This window comes from Platalea leucorodia (assembly GCF_965183815.1).
Source record: "Platalea leucorodia genome assembly, chromosome: 23".
NCBI classification, from domain to species: domain Eukaryota; kingdom Metazoa; phylum Chordata; class Aves; order Pelecaniformes; family Threskiornithidae; genus Platalea; species Platalea leucorodia.
The window spans coordinates 1,854,725-1,879,377 of record NC_138845.1 but is presented as its reverse complement, the minus strand read 5'-3'; the positions used below and the strand labels follow the sequence as shown (position 1 = coordinate 1,879,377).

General features: G+C 49.8%; 1 protein-coding gene across 3 annotated transcripts in view; it reads left to right on the top strand.

Moving 5' to 3' along the window:
* Positions 1-24,653, top strand: part of SCN8A (sodium voltage-gated channel alpha subunit 8) — a 59,963-nt gene that overhangs the window by 1,376 nt on the left and 33,934 nt on the right. Inside the window, exons 2-6 of one of the 3 annotated variants that reach the window (XM_082332441.1) lie at positions 10,318-10,647; positions 18,280-18,400; positions 19,870-19,957; positions 20,173-20,301; positions 22,532-22,623. In XM_082332441.1, coding sequence (XP_082188567.1) covers positions 10,372-10,647; positions 18,280-18,400; positions 19,870-19,957; positions 20,173-20,301; positions 22,532-22,623 — 706 coding nt within the window. In that variant the 5' untranslated portion in view covers positions 10,318-10,371. Of the gene's footprint in view, positions 1-10,317; positions 10,648-18,279; positions 18,401-19,869; positions 19,958-20,172; positions 20,302-22,531; positions 22,624-24,653 lie in introns of those variants that run through there. The other 2 variants (XM_082332442.1, XM_082332443.1) reach the window with 2 other exon arrangements.

Sequence of the window (24,653 nt, the reverse complement as noted above, 5' to 3'; positions counted from 1 at the left end):
CTTCCCGCGTGTGCCGTGCTGCGGGATCGGCGCGAGGCCCAGGAGGGGCCGGTTTGTGGGGCGCCGGTTGGTTCTGCTGCGTGCAGAGGGGTAACCCGGTCCCGGGAACGCTGCAGCGTTGCACCCGCCCCCGCGCAGCCCGTGACCCGCACGTCCCCGTTTCACACTGGGCAGGATTTAATGGTAAGGGACGAGGGTGCTGTAGGAGCCCAGTTGCCCCCCCCTCCTGGCCCCTTTAGGGGCGAAACGGGGGGAGAGCTTTGCCTGGGGCTTTTCCCAGGGGTGGCTGGCGGCCCTGTCCTGGGGGGGGCTGGCCCTCTTCTCGCAGGGGAGCGCTGGTTTTTCCTGCGGGTGTGATGGATGCTCTTCTGAAAAGAGATCACGGTGCAGGACAGGCGGCGTGCGGGGGTGACCCCGGTGGGGTGTGTGGGGGTACCACCATGGGGGTGTGCGGGGGTAACCCCAGTGGGGGTGTGCAGGGGCTACCCCCAGTGGGGGTGTGCGGGGGTAACCCCGGTGGGGTGTGCGGGGGTACCCCGGTGGGGTGTGCAGGGTTACCCCCAGTGGGGGTGTGCGGGGGTAACCCCGGTGGGGTGTGCGGGGGTACCCCGGTGGGGTGTGCAGGGTTACCCCCAGTGGGGGTGTGCGGGGGTAACCCCCGGTGGGGTGTGCAGGGGTAACCCCAATGGAGGTGTGTGGGGGGTACCCCTGTGAGGTGTGTGGGGGTAACCCCCGTGGGGTGTGCAGGGTAACCCCGGTGGGGTGTGCGGGGGGGTGACCCCGGTGGGGGTGTGTAGGGGTAACCCCCAATGGGGGTGTGTGGGGGTGACCCCGGTGGGGTGTGCGGGGGTACCCCGGTGGGGTGTGCGGGGTAGCCCCAATGAGGGTGTGCGGGGGTACCCCGGTGGGGTGTGCGGGGGTGACCCCCAGTAGGGGTGTGCGGGGTAGCCCCAATGAGGGTGTGCGGGGGGTATCCCGGGGGGGTGTGCGGGGCTACCCCCAATGAGGGTGTGCGGGGGGTGACCCCGGGGGGGTGTGCGGGGGTGACCCCGGAGGGGTGTGCGGGGGTACCCCGGGGGGGTGTGCGGGGGTGACCCCGGGGGGGTGTGCGGGGGTACCCCGGGGGGGTGTGCGGGGGTGACCCCGGAGGGGTGTGCGGGGGTACCCCGGGGGGGTGTGCGGTGGTACCCCGGGGGGGTGTGCGGGGGTGACCCCGGTGGCGGTGGCGCGGAGCGCTTCCTCCCGCGGGGGCCGAGCTCCTCTCGCCGCTCCCCCTGCGGTGCCGCCCCGAGGAGGCCGCGGCGCTGGCGCTGCCGGCGGCACCCGCGTGGTGCTGGAGCGGACAGCGCCCGGCCCCCGCCGCTCCCGCGCCCCGCCGCCACCGGGGCCGCTCCGCCCGCCCGGGGCCCCGCCGCTCCCGGGCCCCCGCCGCTCCCGGGCCCCCGCCGCTCCCGGCCCCCGCCGCTCCCGGGGCCCCGCCGCTCCCGGCCCCCGCCGCTCCCGGGCCCCGCCGCAACCGGGGCCGCTCCGCCCGCCCGGGCCCCCGCCGCTCCCCGGCCCCCGCCGCTCCCGGGCCCCCGCCGCTCCCGGGGTCCCCGCCGCTCTCGGGGTCCCTTCGCCCGCCCGGGCCCCCCGCGGCCGCCGCCGCCCTCCGCCCCGGTGTCTCACCCCGGTGTCTCGCCGGTTCTCGGGGGCAGGGTGCCGTTACGTAAAGTGCGTGAGGCCGTTTGTAACCCATCCCCGTCCCCGGGGGCTGCAGGGCGAGAGGAGGGGAGCTGCTGCGCTGTAGAGTAAGGGACGAGCGGTCAGGGCCCATCGCGGCGCTCCAGAATGCCGCTTTCCGTACGAGTGGAACGCAGGGACTCTCAGAGCTGGGCGAGTTGTGTTTTCCATCCGCGCCGCGTTTGGGAAGTCCCCGTTCTTAGCTTCGGGGACGTTTAAATAAAACGATTAACAACGTGGCTGAAGGGCTACCCGATCCTTATTTACACGTTTCAACGCTTCTACGGCGTCATTCATCCTGGGTGAGAGGGCCTGCACCTAGTACAAACAATTTAACCAGTTATATAAGCTCAGACGTATGGCTTAGCTCTCGATGATGGTATGGATAGCGTGCTGCTCGGTGGAACGAGCACAATTATGCGAATATTTTGCGAACAGAGGTGGGAAGCTAGGTTTCTAATGAAGAGAGAGCGATTGCATGTCGCAAGAAATTGAGCACGGATGTACTTTAATTCTCAGTTAAAGGAGGTGAAATGAAAGAGAGACAAAGTCAGCGCTGAGCGAAGATGAAGTAGCTGGAAAATCTAAATCGTGGTATCGTCTTCCTGCCTTTCGTTGCTATGTCTGCATTCATTGTGGGGTTGCTTGGCTGGTTTAGCATGCTTTCTCCTTAGAACGCGCTGAGAGGGCTTTACATACCAATTGATCCTTGCTATTTTTCAATGGCCGGAGAGGCGATGGGCCCCAGGGGCCGTACGTGACGCCGGGGCACGCCGTCCTCGTGCAGTCACGTGATTTCCATTCACTATCGATCGCCGGCCTCCCGAAGCGGCTGCAGCTGCCATTGACATCCGCAAATACACGGGAATCAATAATTTATTGTTGTGTTCAAAGAAACGGCTTGGATTAAGGAAGGTGCGGTAAAGTAACAAAAGCCCCAGAGCTGAGAACGAGCATGGGGCAAATAATTAAGAAACAGAGAGGGGAGATTGCGCCTGATGGCTTGCGTGAGCGGTAGCGGGTTGTCAGAGCTTGTCAGCGTGGGGTATTGGCTTGAATTTAGTGGGGTTCAGAAATAACCAAGCGCTCGGACTTCCCCCTTATGCCCTCTTACTCCACTTCTTTGTGGAGCGGACAGTCGCTACGCTGGAGACTACGCGTGAAGAAGCGGCTTACTGCCGCAGAAGCCTGTGAAAACCCTCCTTGGCATCCGCTCAGATTCAAGACTGGCTTTTAACACTTCGCATGAAGGCGTGCCTTAGGAAAGGCTGTCTTTAAATACTGTTCCGACGTTAGAGTAACTTCTGCCTTCTCTTCCCTCTGTCTTGCCCTGTATCGAAGTTTTATTCCTGCCTAATGGAGCACGCCAGCAGACAGGGTATTTTAAGTGGAAAGAGTAGCCAGCAGGGACTGGACTGTAGCAAAACCGTGAAATTGCTCCTTTCTGAAAACAGCCATTTCAAAATGCAAAAATCTTGCTGTCTAAGGCCACAAGGTCCCATTCCATGTTGCTCTAGCAGAAAGGTATGAGGAGTTTATAAATAAAGTATTCCGAGCAGTTAATTCCAGGAGGATTTAAAAAAAAAAAAAAAAAAGGCCGTAATGTTTTTCGCTGTTGAATGGCGTATAACGCATTGTGAACTTCGCAGGCAGTGGTCTTACATAAATAAAACCTTCACTGCTAGAGAAGTAGGGAGCAGATAATATTGAGAACGGCTAAAAGCCCTCTCCTTTCTCTCTTTTTCTCTTGAGATGTACACAGTGTTACTTATTTTTACTACAACTCCCTATATGAATTTAAAAACCCAATAAAAGGAACATGCACGGAGTTGTTCCTTTCCGTAGGCTTGGGCGTGCTTGGGACCCGGTCAGCCCGACTCCCGCTTGCTGGGGATCAGGAGCTCCTGCAGCTTGTTGGGGCAAACTCAGCAGTGCCCGGCTCTCTTTGGCCGTTGAGATGATATTCCTGGCATTGAGTTTTGAGGAAGGATACTTGAAAAACAGAGCGGTTGAAGCGCATCACAGAGAGGTTACGTATCTGTCCCCGGTGCTTCAGCTTACCTAATTTTCTTTCCGTGGCTGAGGGCATGCCCAGGCACAGACTAAATTGTTTCTATAACTAACGCTAGACAAGAATATTGTTATTCTGAAGACAAGAATAATAAAAAGTTGTCTTTATTTCCAGGCATGTTGAATTCCCAGCAGTTCTGTGGAAGTCTAAGAGGTGTCGATGCTCAATATCATTAAAAACCAGACTGCTTCTAAGGAGCCTAGCTCTTAACTAAGGGGGCCTGGCGTTACAGTTATGAATTTGCAGAGCTGGATACCCAGTCCTTAGGCCGTTTGCGGATTTAATCAGCCTTAGGGATTTACTGCGACTTAAGCGATACGTAGGCCCTTCAGCGCGAGAGAGATTTCACCTGGGTGGGAAAGCACTGGAGAAGCACGAGGCTGAACGACTGCTGCTCTTCCAGCGGCGATTCCAGCAGAAGGTGAACTTTTTTTGGCTGTCCGGTGAAATCGGTAGCGCGATGGTAATGTTAAAACAACTCGGAACGGCTGACGTTAGGGGAGGGTGATTTGTGTCTGATCGGATGAGAGGTGCGTGGGCCGGTAAGAAGGGATGAAGGCAGCACAACGCAGGCGGCCGCAGGGAACGGCGGGTCCGCAGGGGTTGTGTTCCCCAGCATCGCAGAAACTCTGAGACCTGTGTTGTGTGAGGGCAGAGGACTAGAAGGGGGGTCAGTTACTGTCCGTCCCTTCATGGGTGTCCGTATTTGCCCCGTTTGTTATCGCACCATTTGTAATCATGCCGTTTGAGTGCTCCACATTAAATGAATTCCTCCAAAATCACTGTACAGGATAATTGTTACCTTGCTCCTATTTTATGGGTCACTGATAGGCTGAATGAATTGAGCAAGGAATTAAATTTGGGTTAGTGTCTTAACTCTCGCACAATAACTATTTTGAACAATTCTTTATTCAGAAGTTAGGCTTTAAAAGGGGGGAAGTTGAAGTGCTGCGCTTCGGCTGGCTCGGCCTGGGTGGGTCTCCAGGGTCCCGGTGAGCTCGGTGATAGACGCTGACGTGGGGACGGGAGAGCGGGGCTTAGCTGTTTGAGTCCTTGTGGCTTACTGGTGGCACTACAGAAGTCACACTGCTCCCGGCAGGGATGGAAAAAGCCCACGTTACGAGATCTTTAGTTTCTCGGGTTTTTATTAAAGCATCTTTAAATATTAATATGTTTCGTAATATTTTTCTGTTGCTTTTGGTTGCTACTGTGCTCCTCTCTCCTCCCTACGTTTCTGGTCGTGTTTTTACCTTTAGAGGCGTGTGTTCAAGTTCAGTTCAGCCGCTGCTGTTTCAAGAGCGTAACTGCTCTCTTGCCCTGTCCGGAGCCTGCCCTCGAGCTCTGCGTAGAGCCGAGCGCCCGGGAAGCTTCTGCCATGGTTTACGCAGGGTGGGGGAAATGACCAGCCACAAAACAATAAATATTGCTTGCAAGTGGAAAATATTTCCTTTTTCTTCCGCTTTATAGCGTCACCTGTGACGTGAGGGCTTTTCTAAGGGAAGGGTTCCTCCTGCGTCTCAGCCAGTTGTCGCTGTACCTTTTCATTGATAAAATCGGCCTGTTCTAGACAGAGAATTTACTGCAGATGGAGAAGATCGGCGAGTTCTTCCGAAGGCCATTTCCAGCCACGGGTTTTCTCACGCGTGGATATTTTGGTTCGGCTTGAAGCTTTTTAGGCTTTCACGCAGTAGAATTTCAGAGGGCTCTTCATCTACCCTATTTTTTCCTTTGTGCCCCAACGCTGCAGGTTCAAATCAAGAGCCACGTGCGCCTGTGTGGGTTACATAAAAATTCATTTGGAAGGGCTGTCTCTCGAAGGAACTGAAAGACGTACTGCGAATGACTGAATCTTGCAAATTAATAAATGAAGAAATGTATTAAAGCGAAGATATTGCCTCAAAAGTGTTTTTTTAATTTATTTTGACAATCAGCTTGAATAATTTATTAGAATATTTCATAATGTACCAGTAAATGGACTGCTGGGAACATTTAGAAAAAATAATTAAGTCTTAGCAACTGGGCACCTCAGTACAGCGTTTTTTCTGGTGTAAAATCTTTGGTCTTTGAAAAATGTGTGTGCGGTCTGGCCGCAGGGAGTTCTGCGCGCCCAGCTCCGGGTGCCCGGGACGAAGGCCTGAGCCCCCCGCGGGCTCTGGGACCTGAAAGAAATTCCAGCATTTACGCTTACCAATTTCTGCGTAGCCCAGCGAGACCGTACGCAGTTGTAAAATCAAATTTACGAGCTTTTTAGCCTAAAGCAGCTTGCCACGCGGAGCAGCCCCGGCTGCGCTTCAGCGGCCCGGAGGTGCCATTGTGGAAGCGCCTTTAGCGATGGGGACGAGGACGAGCCGCCCGGCTCTGCCAGGGCGCCGCGGGAAGCGGGACGGGTGCTTGCGAGGCAGAGGAGTTGCCTCGCTGCCGGGTGCAAAGCCGGGCGCGCTGGGTGTGGGGAGCTTTCTGGCGGCCCCTTAGTAACAGGACGGAGCCTGGGAGCGTCCCGGGGCTTGTGGTCAGCCTCCAGTTCCACCGCCGATTTCCAGGTCACCCCGGACAGATTATTTTCCCTTCCTACGTTTCTCTCTCTGCAGCGAAACTTTTCTACTTAAATCCTGAGATCTTCAGGATGAGGATAGTTTAATATTTGTTCATTCAGTCAACATGTGGGTAAGGACTAATTTTAGTAAAGGTCTTTAAGTAGTAGTTTTATTTTAAAAAATCAAATCATTAGATAATGCCTGATGTTTTTTTCATACCTTCTAGTAACTAATTTAAATACACAAAAAAGGGAAAGGAATGAAAATCAGCTCACCCTCTTGGTGGTGCTTCCCACACAGGCCTCTACAGCAGAAAGTTTTACCAAAATAGGCAGACTGGAGCCTGAATTCCCCCAAGAAGCAGATGTGCCGACACCCTCGTTCTACGTGGCTGGTTTGGGGGGGATTTGGGGGGGTTTTTTAGCAGATGTTCACGCACTCTAAGCTCATTCTGTTCTTCCAATGACGAACCCGTCCCGTGGTGAATGCCGACGGACGTTTAAAAAATTACTGTATCCTCGTGAAAATTTTTGGTTGTTATTGAGGTTTTCTTTTCTTTCTGCCGAGCAGAACGGTAAATCGTGAAAGCGGAAATCTTGATGCTCTCACCCTTTTTTGTTTCAGTAGCGACTGGGACGCTCCCCGCGCCCAGTTTGGGCCGCTGCTCCTTGCTGGTGCGACGGGCTGCAGGTGTGGTTGCACGGCCCTGACAGCGGGCTCTGCGCCGCGCCTGGGCCTGGAGGACGCTCCAAACTATTCCTCTGTATATTTGTGGTTTGTTTTTTAACTAAAACTAGCTCTCTGCAATATCCTGGGTAGTTATGCCCGCGTACGCCGAGTAAAGGTAAAGATCAGGAGGTGGCTGTCGGAGCTGCAAAGCGCGACTTGTCGTCGTAAGGACAGGTAACGTTGTGCTATCAACGATACAAAAACTGCTGTAGGTCTGATTTAAGGAACTGAATAAACATTCCGTTCCCATCCTTTTCAGTGGACATCCTAGTTTTGTCCGTTATCTTAATATGGGATAATTTACCGGGAAAACGAAGCCAGGACAGGCAATAACTTCCCACGAAATGAACGGTCGCTGTTCTGTACTGCTACCAAGCAGGTACCAGCCCGTAGGTACCAAGTGCTGAAACAAAAGCAATCGCTTCTCCTGACTTCGGAATGGCCCGCGCCGCGCGTGAGCACGACGGGAATAGGTGGCGTGAGGCAAACTTGGAACCTGGTTTGTCGGCGTAGCATCAAAGTGGGTCTTGATTTACTAACGGACAGGCTCTTTGCAAAAGCGCCGTGAGGGGCGGTTGTGTACCAGGTTGGGGGGGGATTGTTCGGCTTTTTTATTGCTTTTGGTTTGGGTTTGTTTTTTAAATGGCCACTTAGCAGATTAGTTGGTTGCTTCCCGTTGCCGGTTGTGTAATTGTGCATACAAATCAGGCATTCGTTTGTGCCTTCGTTTTTCCCTTTTTTATGCTGTGTCCCTGAGCTACTTTGGTTTCTAAATTCAGGCCTTACATATTTATCTGTGCCATTCAATTAGACCACATCCCCAATGCTGCTATATAGTTTCACAGTATGTGGGAAATTTGGTAATTAAATGCATGCAAATGCTGCAAGAATAGAATAAATTAATTTTTCTTTAATATCAGCAGGCTATTCTGTGATGTTTGGAGAGATAATGTGACCAAGATACTGGCTTTTCTCTCCCCTTCTTGCCATCTTTTTTGAGTCTTTATTGTTATTACTCTGGAAATGCCTGGTCAAGTTTGTATGGAAAGAATCCCAGCCCAGGCTGCGCCGTGTAGTTCCATAAGGAGGGAGATCTATACTTCAGCTTTTTGGCTCCCCAAATAAAACCTGCGACGGGAACAGCGTTTGAGGTCTACGGGTGCGGCGCAGCTTTAGATTTGCACGTGAATCGGAGCCTTCAGAAAGCGTGCAAGTGGCCGCCTCGCAGCTAGGGCGAGGCGGTTGCACGGGATCACCTGAAATCAGTTGGCAGGAGCCTTTGCGCTGGGGGTTCTGGCTTTCGGAAATACCCCGGGTGCTACGGTAAAGGCTGGGCTCTCCAGGTGTTCTTAAAAAAAGGACTGCGTTATTTTTGTGCTGTATTTACAAATGAAGCCCACTGCAAGCCATAGGAAGTTGCGATTCTCGGTTTCGGCGCGTGCCCGTTGCTGAGGCTGGGCAAACGTCTCCCAGCTCGTCCTTACGGGCGGGAGCGCGCCTCCGATGTGGGATGTCCTGGCTTCTCCGAACTCTTCCCGCGTGCATACAGCACAGTCGGCAACGCCAAGGGCTGTAAAGACCGTTGGCGGCTAACATCACGCTGAAATAGCTGAATTTTAATTTAGTCCTGTATCATAGTTTTCAAGGAATTTGAAAGTCATTCTTCTTTCAGAGATCCTAAATCTGTAATATGTATTTTGATGCTGTGTGTGTGTTAGTCTAAACGATCTGACCTTACTGATGGTTGTTTTTCCTTACTGAAGGGACCTTATCCCGCGTAGCTTTGGGAGCCTTTCCGTGCCGTGTGCTCGTGGTCATTTTGCCTTTCCTCTCGAGTTCGTTGCCGCTGTGTGGGTCCCTCCCTGAAGTGCCAAGCCGTGTCGGGGCTGGGTCGTATTCCAGCCTGCAGTGCTGCAGTGCTGTTGCATCAGTGCAGGGTTTCTGTAATTCCTCTCCTCTCTTGGCCTCCTCCTGGAGTGTGAAAAGCTCGAAGAGGTACCAGCAGCTCAGAAATGCAATATATTCTCGTTGCTGGTTCTCGAGCGAGAGCTTGGCAAAAGGTGCAAAGCTGCAGAGGGTTTGTAGGCGGCTGGATTCAGATAAAGGAGCTTCCTCGCAGCTCTGCTCTCTTGTAGGAGTCGGGGGAAGAGAGCGAGGTGCTCTTCGTAGGGACAGTGGAAAATCCCGCCCGGGGTCTGTGCTCCTGCTGGAAGCCCTGCGGGGTCTTTTTCAGCTGTGCTTCTGCACCTCGTCCGCCTCCCTCTTCTTTTTATCATGGAGAAGTGCTCGTTTGCCTTGCATCTGATGCAAAGAAGGCTCCGTGTCTAACCCACTTATTATAGAAATTCGACTTTCAGAAATTACTATTGTACTTGATGAGTGTCTTTTAAAATTATTTCATTCTTAGGGCCTGAAATGAATAGAAACCCTGATAATTATATTTATGTACAATGAACGGGGGAGGTTGGCCTTCCCGTGGCAGAGGCGTAGCGTGCGCGGGGGAAGGGAGAGGTGAGCCCGCCGGGGTCGGGGTCCTACCGCAAGGAGCGTTCAGCGTGCTCCCTGGCATTACGGAGACTTCTCCTTAACTGCTATGCTATCCGATAGGACACGAAGGAGCGTTTTTTCCAAAAGATCTCAGCATATCGCGCACATATCGGCTCCTGCGCTCTCCCGTAAACCCAGCCCCAAGTGTGGAGGGGGGGGCTTCGCCAGATGCCTTCTTAGCGGGGTAAGGATGTGCTAATACCCAGCCCTTCTTAGGCACGGCTGAGCGCCTTGTCACCACCCTGGGAATCGAGCTGACTTGGAATTTTTATCTAATAATAATAATCAGTTTGCTAGAGAGCAGTGACTGGTAGAATAATTTTTGCAGAAAATACTGGGTTTTGATGAAGTTGCTTATCAGAACGGTTTCTGTGGTCCAGAATAGAGGCTGTGTTCAGGAGACAGCCCGATCAGGACAGCCGTCCGCGTGGCCGCTGGAGAGCCGGGTCTGCGTGCCACCTTGGCTCGTGTTGCCAGCCCTGGGTGAAGCAGTGCGGTGGGCAGGGGTGGGCAGGGGCGGGCAGCTTCACCCAGTGTCCAGCGCTTGCTGTCCACCTGCCTGTAGCTTGTGTTGGGACTGGAAAGCAGCAGGTCTGCTTGCTGTGTGAGGGCTCGAAGACCAGAGTTGCCTTGGGATCTTCAGTGCTGTGCTCGTGCCTGTCTGTTTTTGCCGTGACTGACTTTGTTCTGCCTGTGCTGTTTGCTCCCCTGCAGAGCTGACCTGTCCCGGCTGCAACATAACTAAAGAAGCTGCTGCAGGATGAAAAGATGGCAGCACGGCTGCTCGCACCACCAGGCCCTGATAGTTTTAAACCCTTCACTCCGGAGTCTCTGGCTAACATTGAGAAACACATTGCAGAATTAAAAAAGAAGCAGCGTCCAAAGCAAGACAGCAGCCACCGGGATGACGATGAAGACAGCAAACTAAAACCAAACAGTGACCTTGAGGCGGGGAAGAATTTGCCTTTCATCTACGGGGACATCCCAAAAGGCCTGGTTGCTGTACCACTGGAGGACTTTGACCCTTATTATATGACCCAGAAAGTGAGTCTGCAAGAAAGAAGTCGCTAAATGGCCTTTTTCTTAGGAAATTGCAGGTTTGGGTATGGTTTAAGTAGAAGACAAAGAATGGAGTCTTTGGATGGGGCTTGCTTGGTTGGTTTGGTATATATTTTTCTTTGAGGTTTAATAGAGATTATATGGTCAATCTTTAAGCACCTGCTTGGATGGAGTTAGGAGAACAAGGTCTGGAAACCAAAACCAGATAAAGTTGTGCCAAAGTTGTGCCGTTTTTAACCATGAGGGCAATAAGAAGAATTTAATCGAGGGGTAACGGTAATGGTTTTAAGTGTGTGTTTCATTTCTTGCATGGAATTCAGTCTGAATGTGATCGTTACGAAGCAGTGGGATATAGAATCATGACAAAAAAGAAGTGCGATAAACTAATTAACTCGCTTTCATCTTCATAACTCATAACTTCATAACTTTTAAATATTTGTCTGTGGAATTAAGGTGATATGGCAGGAGGCATTTATGGGTGCCGAGATGTATTAAGAAATGAAGTGGTGTCATGAGGGAAGTGGTGAGTAAGCCAACACCGTGCTGGAAATGGAGGGGAGGGATCTTCTCCTGGTGAAATAAGGAAGAGCATGGTCACTGATTTTCTTAGAAGGCTAGATGACTTAAAACTGGGGTTCCTTTCTACTGTGTAATTTCATTGCTTACTTTGATAGACATTTAATTTGAAGAAGCTGAGATAATTACCATCTATAACTCAGGCTCAGCTGTGCCACTGGAGAAGCTGGCGGTTTGACCGTATACGTGACAGCAGTTGTGATGGGACCGTTCAGAGCTTGGGTGGAATGGCTGTCGTGTAAAATCAGCAAGTTGTCCCGGGTAACGAAAGGCTTCATGGCTTTGGGTTGGGGCAGGCATCTCTTGCCACCCTCAGAAGTGATTCTGTGACTGGCAGGGCGTTATTCTCATGAAACCAGCTGGATTTGCTGCTAACGTTGGGTACAACTGATCATTCTTTTCTGCATTTACACTAGTGAATTTGGTGCTCGTTTGTTGTCTCGGTGGTGCTAGGAGTACAGGTCCCAACTCCGAACAGGGCTTCGAAGTCCAGTGATTTGTGTATGTGTTGAACACCAGGCAGACTGGTGTCCAGGTGGATGTTGTACTTACGGAAACGTTATCCCTCGGGAATATTTTCTCTTTATTAAACAAATATTTTCTCTTTATTAGACAAACCTGGTGTCGCCTGGGTTTGGTGCGGGCAGCTGAAGAGCCGTTGCCAGGATCTCTTGGGCGGCGTGTGGCCGCTTGCACCCAGCCGAAGGAGGCGTCACGGAACGGCGCTGCAAACCCGAGCAGGAGTGCTGCGTGCCCTCTCCGTGCCCGTGTAGCTGAACGGCCAGCGCACGTGGGAGGACTGGGCCACGTTCTTTCTAGCTGAAACAGGAGAGCGGTGCCAGAAGGGCAGCGGGCACTGCCTTGTCCTGCAGCGCTGGGAAAGGCTTCTTGGGTGCCTCAATGTTCCCCCAGCAGTAGGAGGCAGAGGGGAACCCCGCTGGCCTGCACGCTTGATCAGTCTCCCTATTTGCCTCCCAACACAATGCTATTAATAAATCTTTCATTTTTAGAGAAAAATAAGGCACATTCCCAACTTTGAAGGCATCTGTCGTGTCTCCAGGAGAGAGCCGTACGTTTCTGCGCGTAGCCGCTGCAGAGTTTCAGCTCGCTCGGCGTGCCTGCCCTGCGGAGAGGCGAGCTCTCCGCGGAGCTGGAGCAGCTGCAGATGGAGGGGAAGGTTCTGGAGACGGGAGACAAACTCGCACAGCCCTGCCAACCCCGTCCTTGCTGTTCTGTGAGAAGAGCCTTGCTCTCCCCCTAAACACCGGATTAACGTTTTACTGGCTCTGTTTCTGTTGCGTCCCCGTCAGTATGGCGATAGCTTCGGGGTGTGCTACTTCTTTGCTGCTTCAAATAGTCAGTGGCTTCCCACAAAGAATTTTTTTAAGGCCATTAAAAAAGGCCCTTCTCTGAATCATCAGGAATTGCGAATCTGCTTGAATCATGGGAAGTTTTCCAAGATATTTTTTTTTTTCCCCCCTCTCCAGCATTTGCCAGAAGGCTTTGCATCATAGGTCTTTTCTTTTAAAGCTAGACGTACAGCATGCATAGGAACAAATCAGCTGGTTGCTCTTCCTTGCAGTAGGACACAGTGATCTTGGTTTATCTAAGGAAACTGAAACTGCATTTTAACTGAGAAGCTGAACTTCCCGGTGGCCTGTTAACTGATATTTAAAGGAGAAACAGCGTGACCTAGAAACAGAACCATGGTACAGGGGGTCAAAACTCCTGGGTCTGGAGCCCAGCCCTGCAAGCGATGGTTTTGTCCGAGCTACTTCTCTTTTCTCTGCTCAGTTTCATCTTGCAAAATGGGAGTAACGGCTCTTAGGAGAATCGGGAAAGTCCCTTTGCTCACAGGTAGCAGATTTTGGAGCTAATTTCGCTCCTTTTTGTCTTTATGTCAGTTCCAGAGAGAATTTTTTTCATGATTCTTTGTTTTGCAAGTAGTAATCACCTTCCAGTTCCTGGCCTGAAGCACGTGGTAGAAGCAGTACTTGCCCATGATATTTTTTGTGGAAACCTGAAACATTTCAATTGAAAAACCCCGAAAGGCAGGTACGTGAACTTCCTTGTTTACAGGTGCAAACAAAATTCGGGAAAGATGTGAGCATCCCTGGCGATGAAAGCAAAGCAGCTGATTGCCTCGTAGTCTGGTCTTCCTTCAGTGTTTGCGTAAGCAAGAGGCAAGGACCATCATCCTCTTTCACTTCCGCAACCTTAGTGGTATTTTTTTTTTTAAATGTTTTTCCATCTTTTAGACCGCTCTTTCCTTCTCTTCCATTTATGGCCTAGGCTATCCTCCTGCTAAACAGCGCCTCGCCCCGTTCTTTCCCATTGAACGTGACTTTTGCCAGGTCGTGGTCGTCTTCCTCAAGGAACTTCCATTTCACTCAGGATGAGTCTCATGCTTGCTACAGAGCGAGGTGAAGGTGCTGGTGCTCCTGCAATGGCTCCATTTACGAGGCAGTAGCAGGTCCCTGAATATTGTGGGAATTGAGACCATATATAAGCTTAGGTGGATTGATTTCCATGGAAAAATCAACCCTGCGGTTGTAGAGGACTGTCTGTACGTCCGTGAACATCTGAGGCTGGAGTGGGATTGCCTGGGGTCGCCTATAGCTCGCAGATGAGCACCTGAGGATCTTTCTAGTGCCCATGTGCCAATGGAGTGACTCGCAACTTCGTCAAGTCAGCTGCACAGTTTGGAAATGGGCCCTCCGGTCCAGAGCGTCACCTTGACGGCGTGGACCTGGGAAGGCGAGAGGGATGTGCGAGAGCAGCCCGCGGGAGGCACGTCTGGCTCCAGCCTGTGCTTCAAGGAGCCTTCGCCGCTGACTTCTGCAGGGGCAGGTAATGGCCCTGCAAGGTCACGAGACCGTTAATGAGGTTTGAATCTCAGTGAAGTCACTGAAACAGAGGGAAGAATCAAAACTATCTCAAAAATCAGCCTTTTATCCTTATTTCCAAAAGCTCTCCCCTTTCCGGGTCTTGCATGTTTGATGTTATTTTTTCTTCCACTCCATCTCTCCAGTAGGCTTAAAAGGAGCAGGAACAGTAAGCGTGCCCTCCCTGCTGTCATGGTAGAACGAAGACAGGAGAGTGCCATCCCTGTCGGGCGTCTTCTCCGGTCCTTTCTGGGTGTTGATGGAAGGCGAAGTGTAACCGAGCCATTTGCTGCTGTACGGCTTTTCATGAGACGACAGATAATGGTGGTGCTTGCGTCCAGTCCTAAGGGTTGCCGTAGCCCGTAGAGCTTTCCTGCTCTGCTCGGGGCGTGCCGAGTGTGGCACGGACCGGGAGGCGAGCGAATCTGCTGCAGTCACCTAAATAGCTGCAGCCCACTGGCGAGGAGGGGAAGGAAGGAGAATCGTTTCCGCTTCTGAGGCAGAATGAGTTTCCTTACATAGGCAGATTGGGCTGTCGTGAAATCCAGATCGGTTTCTCAGTGTTGCATGTTGAACAATATTTGTTTTTTAAAACATAGCTTTCAGGAATGTTTTATTTGATACATTTCAAAAAATGTCAGGGTTTTTTTCTATGTTGGGCTTGAAACAAGAGATTAAAGCAAGAGCAAAATGTGGCAGATACTTTTTCCCCATAAGCTTTTCAGTGGTGAAGAATGGGTTACTAAGAAAGAATACATCTGTCCCCTTGGGGGGGGGGAATTAATATTAAATAATGTGTTTTCTGTATTAGGAAGTACATCTCTATAAGCCAAAACAGTATTGAAGAGTATTTTGCATTGACGTTTAATTCTGTATATACTTCTTCAGCCTGCAGGGTGCCAGAGCTCCCTGTAAATTAATTTTGAAAATAGCTGTGTTAAAGTAACTTGCTCAGGGTGTCATCGGAAAGTCGTCGCTCTCCCTTGCTTAGCATTGAGAGTAAGGCAGGCATCAGCTACCACCGTAGGAATATGGTTCCATATGTTCTTAGGCTGTTCACAAAGCTGTTTTCTTCTTAAATCTTCTGCCCACTCTTCCTCACTTTTCAGCCATTACAGAAATGCTTCATGTAAAACCTGCATGAAGCAAGAGCATTTTAAATCTTCACATAGCTGGAATGCTTTGTGCCATCACTTGATCCGTTCTGTCACGCTCTCCAGCATAGCTTCTTTAATGCACTATTTTGCAAATTGATTTAGAGAAGACTTCTCTTTTGTGATCGTAATACTTTTTATATGAGAACTATTTCTAAGGTTTCCGTAAAGCGTAGATTCCCAGCCAGCTTGAAGAAAACTGAAGTGGACAGAGCCTTTTTCACAACTCTCTGACAACAAACTGAGACGTTTGAAAGTCCAACCAGACTTCATCTCTTAGGAGAAGACTGCCAAACGCCTTTCTGCAGGTATCGCCTTTCTCTGAGTGTTGAGCTTTGCCTCAGCAGATCTTAAAAGGGCTTAAGGATGTTCTTGGACCCGGACCAGCAAACATTTTAAGAGCATGCAGCCATTTTGAAATTGAGTTTTAATATGTCAGCAGCATAAAGAAAAACTAAGATCAGGTTTTAAATTGCCAAACACTTTTTGGCTTTTGTGCTCTTCTACCTATTGACAAGGCCAAGCAGAGATTTGCCCAGGATTTTGTAAGATACACAAGGGAACTGGAGCAGCGGATCTGGGAACCGTCGGAATCGATGAGCCGGCTGGAAGGTATGGCACCTCGTTTGTGTTCCGGTGGTACGGCGAGGCCCGGTTATGATGGGCTTCATAGACAGGAGTAACTTCAGCAAGGATTACGGTCTGAAAAGAGAAAGCTGGGCAGAGCATGGAGGAGAAAACAAGGAGCTGCCTCATGTGAGGTCGTGTAACGATGAAGGACTAAGCTGGCAGGCAGAATGTGGAGTTCATGTTCGGTAGGCAATTGCCCTGATCGTTGGATGAAACAGCTTATATTACAACAGGGAACGCCAAATTTTCTGGCTCGATCCTTGCGAAACAGCTATTGAAAAGGAATGTTTCCGCGTAATCGCTGTAGCGTGCCAAGGCAAAGAGTGCCCGACCCTCCATGCAGAGCATTCACGTCCTCTCCCCCCGCCGGAGCCGGCGTGCTCTTCCAGCAGAGCTCTGAGGTCTGGGGGCTGGTTCGCAGCTGCGAAGCAGCGTGCACGTACCTGCGTCCCCATGCGGAGAACGCTTTTACTTCTGCCTTGCTGAGCTGTGCCTGAGCAAACCACAGAGCTCCCGCACGGTGATTTTTCCCACGTAGAAATGGAGGCATAGGGAAACTGAGCCACCTCACAGAGCCACTGCCTGGCTTTTGGGGGAATTTCTTTGTCCAGCTCACCTTCTGCCCACGTAACGTTCAGCACAGTCACGTCGGAGATTTCATTGCTTAAAAGCTGTGGTAGAGTTGAGAGCTCCGTGTCGTGCCAGGGGCACAGCTGCAGCCTGCGAGCGTCCCGGTGTGACGGGTATCCCGCTCCGAAGCCTCTGCAGGGGACAGCGAGAGAAGGTTTAAAAATGAATGGTCTGTGAGTCTTGAAAAGTTTGTGGTGTGCGGGAAGGAGAGAGAGCTGGTTCTTAAAATCGGCTGTCCCTTGACCACTCTGTAATCCGCAATTTTGAAAAACTTATGGCCTTTTAGAATATCGTTACATGCCAGGGTAATCTGTTCATTAATTCTTGATGCTGCAATTTAAGAGCTGTCCAGGGTTGTCTTTAAAGTGCTTTTTGTTGGGAGATGCATTAGTGGTTATGCTAACTAATCTTTCTCACTCAGTGCTGAACCACAATCTGATTTTGATTTCCTTTTCAAATAATTTACGCTCAATGGCCTAATTTAGCCAAATGAGCTAAAATCCGTTGTTTCACTTACTAGGAGGGAAATGACAAATTTCCTAAGAGCGAGTCTCCTGGGGAAGCACAGTGACTGCGTTGGCAGAAAGCCCTCGTGGATTCCCTCGTGTTGGACTCCGGGAGGCTCGGGGCTGTGCCAAACGGGGGGCTGGTGCCGGGGACCGAGCCTGCAGCGAGGCCGGCTCTGCTGCCGTCCCCTGCAGCGGTCGGGGTTCATCCCGCCTCGCTGACGCTGCGGCATCCCCGAGGGAATGGGAAATGGGAAAATGGTGCCGGGGAAAGGGCTTTAGCTTTTCAGCGCACACAAATTGCTTTTTTCCCTTCAAGCTGAGCGGTAGGTGCATTGAGTGTGCTGGTATTAAGCAACCACAGTTCTAATTTTGCCTCTCCAGATGGCTGCGTGTGATTCTCCCGGTGCTTTTTGATATGCATGTTCGCTAGCGGGGAGATGAAATAGTGGGTCTGTATTTTAAGGCTGGTGATGGAGAGATGAGATCGATTCTGCCTCACGTTTACATGATTCATTCCACAGGTTCTGTATAAAGTAGCGAACCTTACATCTCGCTAATTAAAGGCAATGGGAGCACATGACTGTGCCTGGAGTTGGTGCACCAACGCGGAATGTGCTCAGAATTGCCAGCGAGTGGGGACGCTGGGTGTCTGACTTGTGTCTGCTGGGGTGGGGGACCCTACCCTGACATTTGCTTTCCGCTTACCTGTCCATCTTCCTTTGCAGGTGAGGTGCTGTCTTGTAAAAAGACGATTCGGTGTGGTAGCTGTTAGCGAGGTTTGGGAAGGAGGCACAGGCTACACCGACACCGTGCCAGAGAGATGGTCTTGTGCACGGGGCGATGGCGTGAAGTCTGGGTTCAGCTGCTGATTCTGCTCTCCTGAATTTGTGGTCCTTGGTTGCGTTGGGCCTCGGTTCTTATCGATCAGATAGGGATAAGAGAGCCTCCACCCTTGCGTGATGCAAATGCGCGCTCTTGGATGGGAGATGTTGCTTCTGCTCTGTCTGAGGTGTCTAGTAAAATGGATGGCTTGGAGTAGAATTATTCATGATGTGCTGGTAGGTATGTTTTACCCTAATGGGAACTTCAGAAAGGAGATTATTCTTTAAAAAAGCAGAAAATGCTGGTTTTTACCATGGACGTTGTTCGTCTTTTTTTGTACAATTCATGCTTTGATTTTCATGCATTAACACTCTCTCTCTCTTTTCTCTTTCTTTCTTTGTTTCTCTACAGACCTTTGTAGTACTAAACAGAGGGAAAACACTCTTCCGATTTAGTGCCACACCTGCCTTGTACATTTTAAGTCCTTTTAATCTGTTTAGAAGAATAGCTATTAAAATTTTGATACATTCATATCCTTTTTATTACTGAGTTATTTTTGCCTGTGTATATTCACTGAAAAGTCTCTTACCTATTGTCTTATTGCTCAGTTCAAATAGTGTCTATGAATTACGGTTCTGCAGCTGGTGAAGTTGGATTGGCCTCAGAGCGTACTCAAAAACGTGCTTTTTTTGAATGAAAAAGCCAGGTCCTGTGGACATATCCAATCAAGTAAACTTTTCGGTTGTTTGCCCGGCTAAACTGTACCTCTCGGTGTCCATTCTTCATCAGTGCACAGACACGGATCAGTTTTGGAACAGAGATGATTTAAGGTTATGCTTCACGTGAAGAGGGGTTGAGCTTTAACTAGCTGCTAAAATGGTTAAACAGAATTAGTATCTGGAGAAGGAGCCAAAGATACCTTATATGCAATTAGACGCTGACTAATTTCTTGCTCTTTTGGCATCTCTCAAACTTCTTTCTACTGGCGAGGCTGTTCCAAAATGTTCCACTGCAGGGCTTCAGACAGCTCTGATAGCTTCGGAAACATCAGCTGCATGTGTGATTAGGAGAGAAAAAAAAAAAAGTAGTGTATTGGATGCGCAGCTTTGCCCTGTTTATTTATTTATTTTGAGAAAGCGACTCTAAAACGGAAACACGTTCATTTGTTGGTTTAGAGGCTTCTATATCCTTACGCCCTGCCTCTCATATGAAGAAAAAGCTTTTCCATCTTTTCAGAGTCGACTTGGGGTCTGAGGCTGGGAACATTTTCTTTGGCTCGCGCGTTATTTCTCACTCCCCTCTGGATGTGCTGGGGCGCAGCTGAGGGGTGCAGATCTGTCAGGATGAGACCGAGGTGCTGGCACTGGATCTTGGGCCGTGATCTAAGATCCATTCGAGTCTGCTTGAACAGTTTTGGAAGGCAAACAGCTTTGGATCTGGCCCTGGATTTCACCATTCTGCTAATAATTCAGTAGTTAAAACCCGCTCAGCCTTCTAATTCTGAAATGGTGCTGTCCCTGCAACGCTGCTCGCATCAGTCCAGCACCTTCCCCTGCAAACGCGAGACACGAGGTCCTCAGCACGCAGAGGGAGCAGAGATGTTTGGAAAGATTTGTAACATTTTCTCCAAGCTAAATCCTAGGTGTCCGTGGATTGCAACGCCGCTTTCCCATTGGATATATTAGCAGACGATATATTTTGATGTTACGGAATAGATGGGATTATTTGGGGAGACATTTTCATTAAGACATGTGATTTTTGAATTGCTGAGACATACCAGAAAATACAAAATAAATTGAATGGTGCCATAAAAGTACTGTTTATGTACAGTCGCCCCTGGGCTTATTTCCCATGACTGCTGGAAGCACCTGGCTCGTAGTTGTAGTCCACAGAGAAGAGACTGGAAATTGCTGTTGAATTTTATGGCAGTAGAGCAGGGAGCTGGGAGCTGATGTGCAGAGCCATGCTGGTGTCCCTTTGATCCTTGACCTTGTTCTACAGTATTTAGCATGATCATTATGTGCACTATTTTGACCAACTGTGTATTCATGACTTTTAGTAACCCACCCGAATGGTCGAAGAATGTGGAGTAAGTAATGCTTCTTGTGTTTTTAAGAATCTCGCAGAATGTTGTTTCTCTTCTATTGAGAAATCTGTCCTACTCACGTTTAAGTTAGCATGAATACAAGTCGTCTTTTGTATCCACATTGTTTAGACAAAAGTGTTTGTAATTAATCTTTTTTCATGACTACAATGACATTTCTGCAAACTTCTCAGCGCGGCTCTCTTTCTTCCTCATAACAGGTATACATTCACTGGTATTTATACGTTTGAATCACTTGTGAAAATTATCGCAAGAGGTTTCTGTATAGATGGCTTTACTTTCCTCCGTGATCCGTGGAACTGGCTAGATTTCAGTGTGATCATGATGGCGTAAGTTGTGTTTTCAGATCATTTCAGGTATTTGTGGCATGCGGGAGGGGATGAGACCTTAGGAAGAGGGTGGGCGTGTAAGGGAAAAATAAACGAAGGAAAACTTAAGTGAATCCCCAAAAGATTCTTGATTTTTCAACAGAAAGCTTTAGCCTGACATGGAGTCACAGATGTAAAACGCAACGCCATGGAGTTAGTGGAGTTGCTGCTGCAAAAGCCAGGGTTTTCTGAAAACTGCCTTTATTAATATAAGACTTTATAATAGTGCCTAGCATTTTAGATTGCTGACATGCCAGAGTGGCAGCTTGTTCTGTTAAGCACAGGACTAGGAGCCGAACACCTTTAAAGTCTAGTCTCTACCGCTCCTTCCCTCCTTGGGCTTGCATGTTCCCATTTCCCGGGCTGCGACTTGCGGTTGAACGGGTATTAACCCGTGTCCGATGAGGGGGCAGTGTCAGAAAAGGCGACGCTTTATTTTCCTTCCTCATTCTTTTCTCTTGTGCCAGATCAGCTTACATTGGTCTGATAATGAGGATTCATGGGGATGTCTGAATTCGCAGCTGAACCAGGAGACGCACGCTAGATTTCTGGTTTTTTCCTTATTGGCCCGCGTTGATCGTTGCTTAGGCTTAGTACCGCTGACGAAAACCGGGTGTATGTCACTGGTAGTCTGAGTCGTCGGTGGAAGAGATTTTTTTTTTTTTTTTTTTCCCCTTTTACATTTGTTTTTGGAATACCGCACGTGCGCACGTTGGGGCTCCCGTAGTCAGCAACGGCCGATGAAAACTGAGGGATCACGTAGGATCAGGAGCCTAGTTTTCAAGGGTTCAGAGCACTTGAATTTAATTGTAGTAAAACGCTTTAATCATAAAATGCCTTTTTTTGGCTGGATTCTGCACCCAGGGTTGTTGATTTTCCTGAGGTTTTGCTCTTTTTCTACTTGCCTTTTCGTCGCGTATTTAAATGATACGCAAAGGGTTGGACGTTGTACGCAAAAGGCAAATAGCCAGTCGCTCCCGACACTTCAGTTTTGCTTCGGAACAGGCGGGGGTCTGCCGCGCACGGTGTAAACGCGCCTGGGCGGGCGAGGCTCCCCGTTCCGCGCGCGCAGACCGAATCCCACCGGTGAATTGGTTATTTCCTTGGCTTCTCGATGCACGAACAAGGAACAGCGCGCCAGCTTTCACAGGCCCAGGGCATCGGTCTTAAATAAATGGGCTAAATCTCCAGCTGATCCAACTTTGTAACCTCCTCTTTTCCAGCGAGGTTGCCTGTAGACTTCAAATACAATCCTTTTTTGTGTCGGGCTGGAGCAAGCCCCTGCGTTATTTAAATCCCACTAAGAGAGCCTAGCTTTTATGAAGCGCTTGAGACCTTTCTGCACCAGAAAGGATCTGGAATATTGTGCGTTTCTTTGCTTTTTCATACCACGATTCTCCCCAGGCAGCACAGAGGAAATATTCTGTTCTAAGTTGTGGTAAAATGCAACTCTCTTAACCTTGCACTAAGCCTCTTCTCCTCTGCGTATCTCAGGTGTATCCCCTTGTAAAATGGGGTTAACCATGCCTACCTGTGGCTCACGAGCAGGCGGTAAAGCTAAAGGATTACAATGAAGGATGCTAATCAAAGCAAAAGATGATCATGCTTTATTAAAAACATGAAGTGAAGCGAATATTCCTGAAACCACTGAACTGAGACGATGTCACCAAGTCTCCTCGCACATTCGACAGTTTTACGATTACCTCCTTTTGTAGAGATAGCGTTAAATTTTCAAGTCCTGTATAGGCGAGAACACAAGTATCTCGCCATGCGCCTGGACAGGCTGGTTGCAGCGTGGAGAGACTTAAACTGTGCTTTGGCTCTGAAATGTTCTGTCTCTCTCTCTCTTTTAAATGCCGGTTCGAAAGCATTTTAAATTACACACTGTTTCCTACAAACAGACAACTATGTGAAAAGGAAGGTGACCCCAACGGTGCCATTAACTCTGGTTTAATTCTGCAGGTATATAACAGAGTTTGTAAACCTAGGCAATGTTTCAGCTCTGCGCACTTTCAGGGTTCTGAGAGCTTTGAAAACTATTTCTGTAATTCCAGGTAAGGCGGCCTCCGGTTGGTGTTAGCTGTTGGGTACAGGCCCCTGTGAGTGATGTATTGCTTTGTCTGTAGTTGTTGTTTTATTTTGGTGTGTGTATTGTCATTGTGTTTTTTGTGTGTGACCTCCCTCATTGCAGATATGTCACAGAGTTTGTGGACCTTGGGAATGTCTCAGCATTGAGAACTTTCAGAGTTCTCCGAGCTTTGAAAACTATCTCTGTTATTCCAGGTGAGAACCATTAAGCATTAAAGGCTGGTCTTGCGTGTATCTCTTTCCCGTATCCCCCCTCCCGTCCTGCATCGCTTATTTCTCAGAAACGGCACTGGGATATTTTTGATGGGCTTTGCAGTCTGTATAAACAGAGTAGCTTGAAATTAAGGCTTCTGGGCCATCAAATTATGGGATGCACAGTCTGCTGTTCCGTACTTCTTTATCCCTGTGCACCCCTGCGGCTATCCGATCTCTGAAATGAAAGCCAGGCCTAAAGTTTGGTTCCAGATGAATAAAGGATCGGCCGCTGCCTTCCTCCTCAGGCTGAACAGTCTCTTGCTCAGCGAGACATCCCGTCATCGTCAGTGTTTCTAGAGTCGCTTTAGGAATAAGTTTGTAAAGCAAGTGAGCAAAACTCAACCAAGCTTCAGACCTTTCTGCGCGAGGCTACTGCAGTTACTTGGAGTCAGATGGGATTTGGGGCAGGTTGCCTTGTAATGCCAATAAGCTTGTGTCCCCGTCTTCAGGAAGGGTTGATGCTGCCATTTTGAGATAGACTAAGCTAAACGGAGCATTGGCACCACCAGCTTTTGCATTCGTATGTTGTGGCGGAACCGCTTGTCAGCCTATTAATGCAATAGCGTGTGGCCCAAAGTACTGACTGCGCTTTCAGTGAGCCAGAAGTCCTCTTTCATAGCCCTGCCAGCTTCACGTGCCACCCCCAGAGCTGGACTTCGCAGGACCGTCACTTACAAAGCTGCTTCTCACTCAGTCGGGGTGTCAGAGGGTAAGCGATGGCCCTTCCTTTCTTGTAGGAGACCACGGAGGCGTTATGGACTGAGAACGTGATTCTGATCCTGAATTCTTGTATAGAAAAGTCTCGTGCAGGTGGTTTCTCCAAAGTGTCCCTAACTTTCAGCTCAAGCTCCAGACTCAGTTCTCATAGGCACTGAAGCACCTGTAGTCTTCCAGTTTTCAGGTGCTTGACCTGTCTCAGGGTAGGCACCTTAAATAATCACTTGATGAGTTCTGCTCTTCTATTTCTTTGTCCTTTGTTTCCTAATGCATTAGCTGCTAATGGTTCTTTTGCTTTCTCAGGCTACACTTGCACATACGTTTGCCAGAAAAGAGACTGTGGAATTGTAGGGGCCCATCACTTTTGTCCCCATTCCAGACTGCTAAACCCATCAGATGTACGTGGCTGTTGTGCATGACGTCCTTAAGTGGCACCTGCTTTCCTTGCACCGAATGGGAGTATGCTAGAAGAACGTTCTTACGTAGCCTTCCTTAATGTTTGGCAGTGCACATACAAAGAGCAAAAGATGTTTGGTAGTCGCTGTTAGCAGTGCACCGGGCGGATCTGAAGCGCAGTTGCGATTCTGTCGGCCTGCTGCAGGTATTCACTGGCTTGCTCAAAGAAAAGCATCGATGTTCAAATAAGTTTCGTATGTGTTTTGCTTTCATAATCGTAGCAAAGTGAAGATGATGCGACTTTAATGAGCTGGTTACGCAATGTGTGACAGCATGCCTTGCCTTCCTACGGAAAGGAGCAGAGCAGTTCAGTTTTGTATCATTCTCTCCGTACTACTGAACATTAATGGAGTTTTCCTTTTATTTCAAACGACAGCAAGGGGGGGATCTGAGCCCCTCTAAATTCAGTGCAGCCATACTTTTTACTACGGGGATGAGTTGCTGCACACTTTTATTGAAGGGGTGATTTGCCGCACGCAGCCGGGGGGCTCCTGTTGGGGTGCTGGCACACCGAACGCAGCCGCGGCTGGCGCTGTAAGGGGCACAGCTGTGGTTATTGGTGCCGGTCAGGCTCTGGGGCAGGATTGCCCAGCCGCGGCTCCGCAGCACGTAGGAAAGCGCAGCCCTCGCTCCCCTCTCCGTTTCGTGACTAACGGTGGGAGGAACGCAAAGCGTTTGTGCGGCGAGCCTTTTGGGTTATTTAATATGAACTAAGGCATTGAGTGCTCCTTATGGGTTTTAGTGCCATCATGTCTCAGGGCAGAAGTGAGTTTTTAGAATACGCTTAATATTAAAAT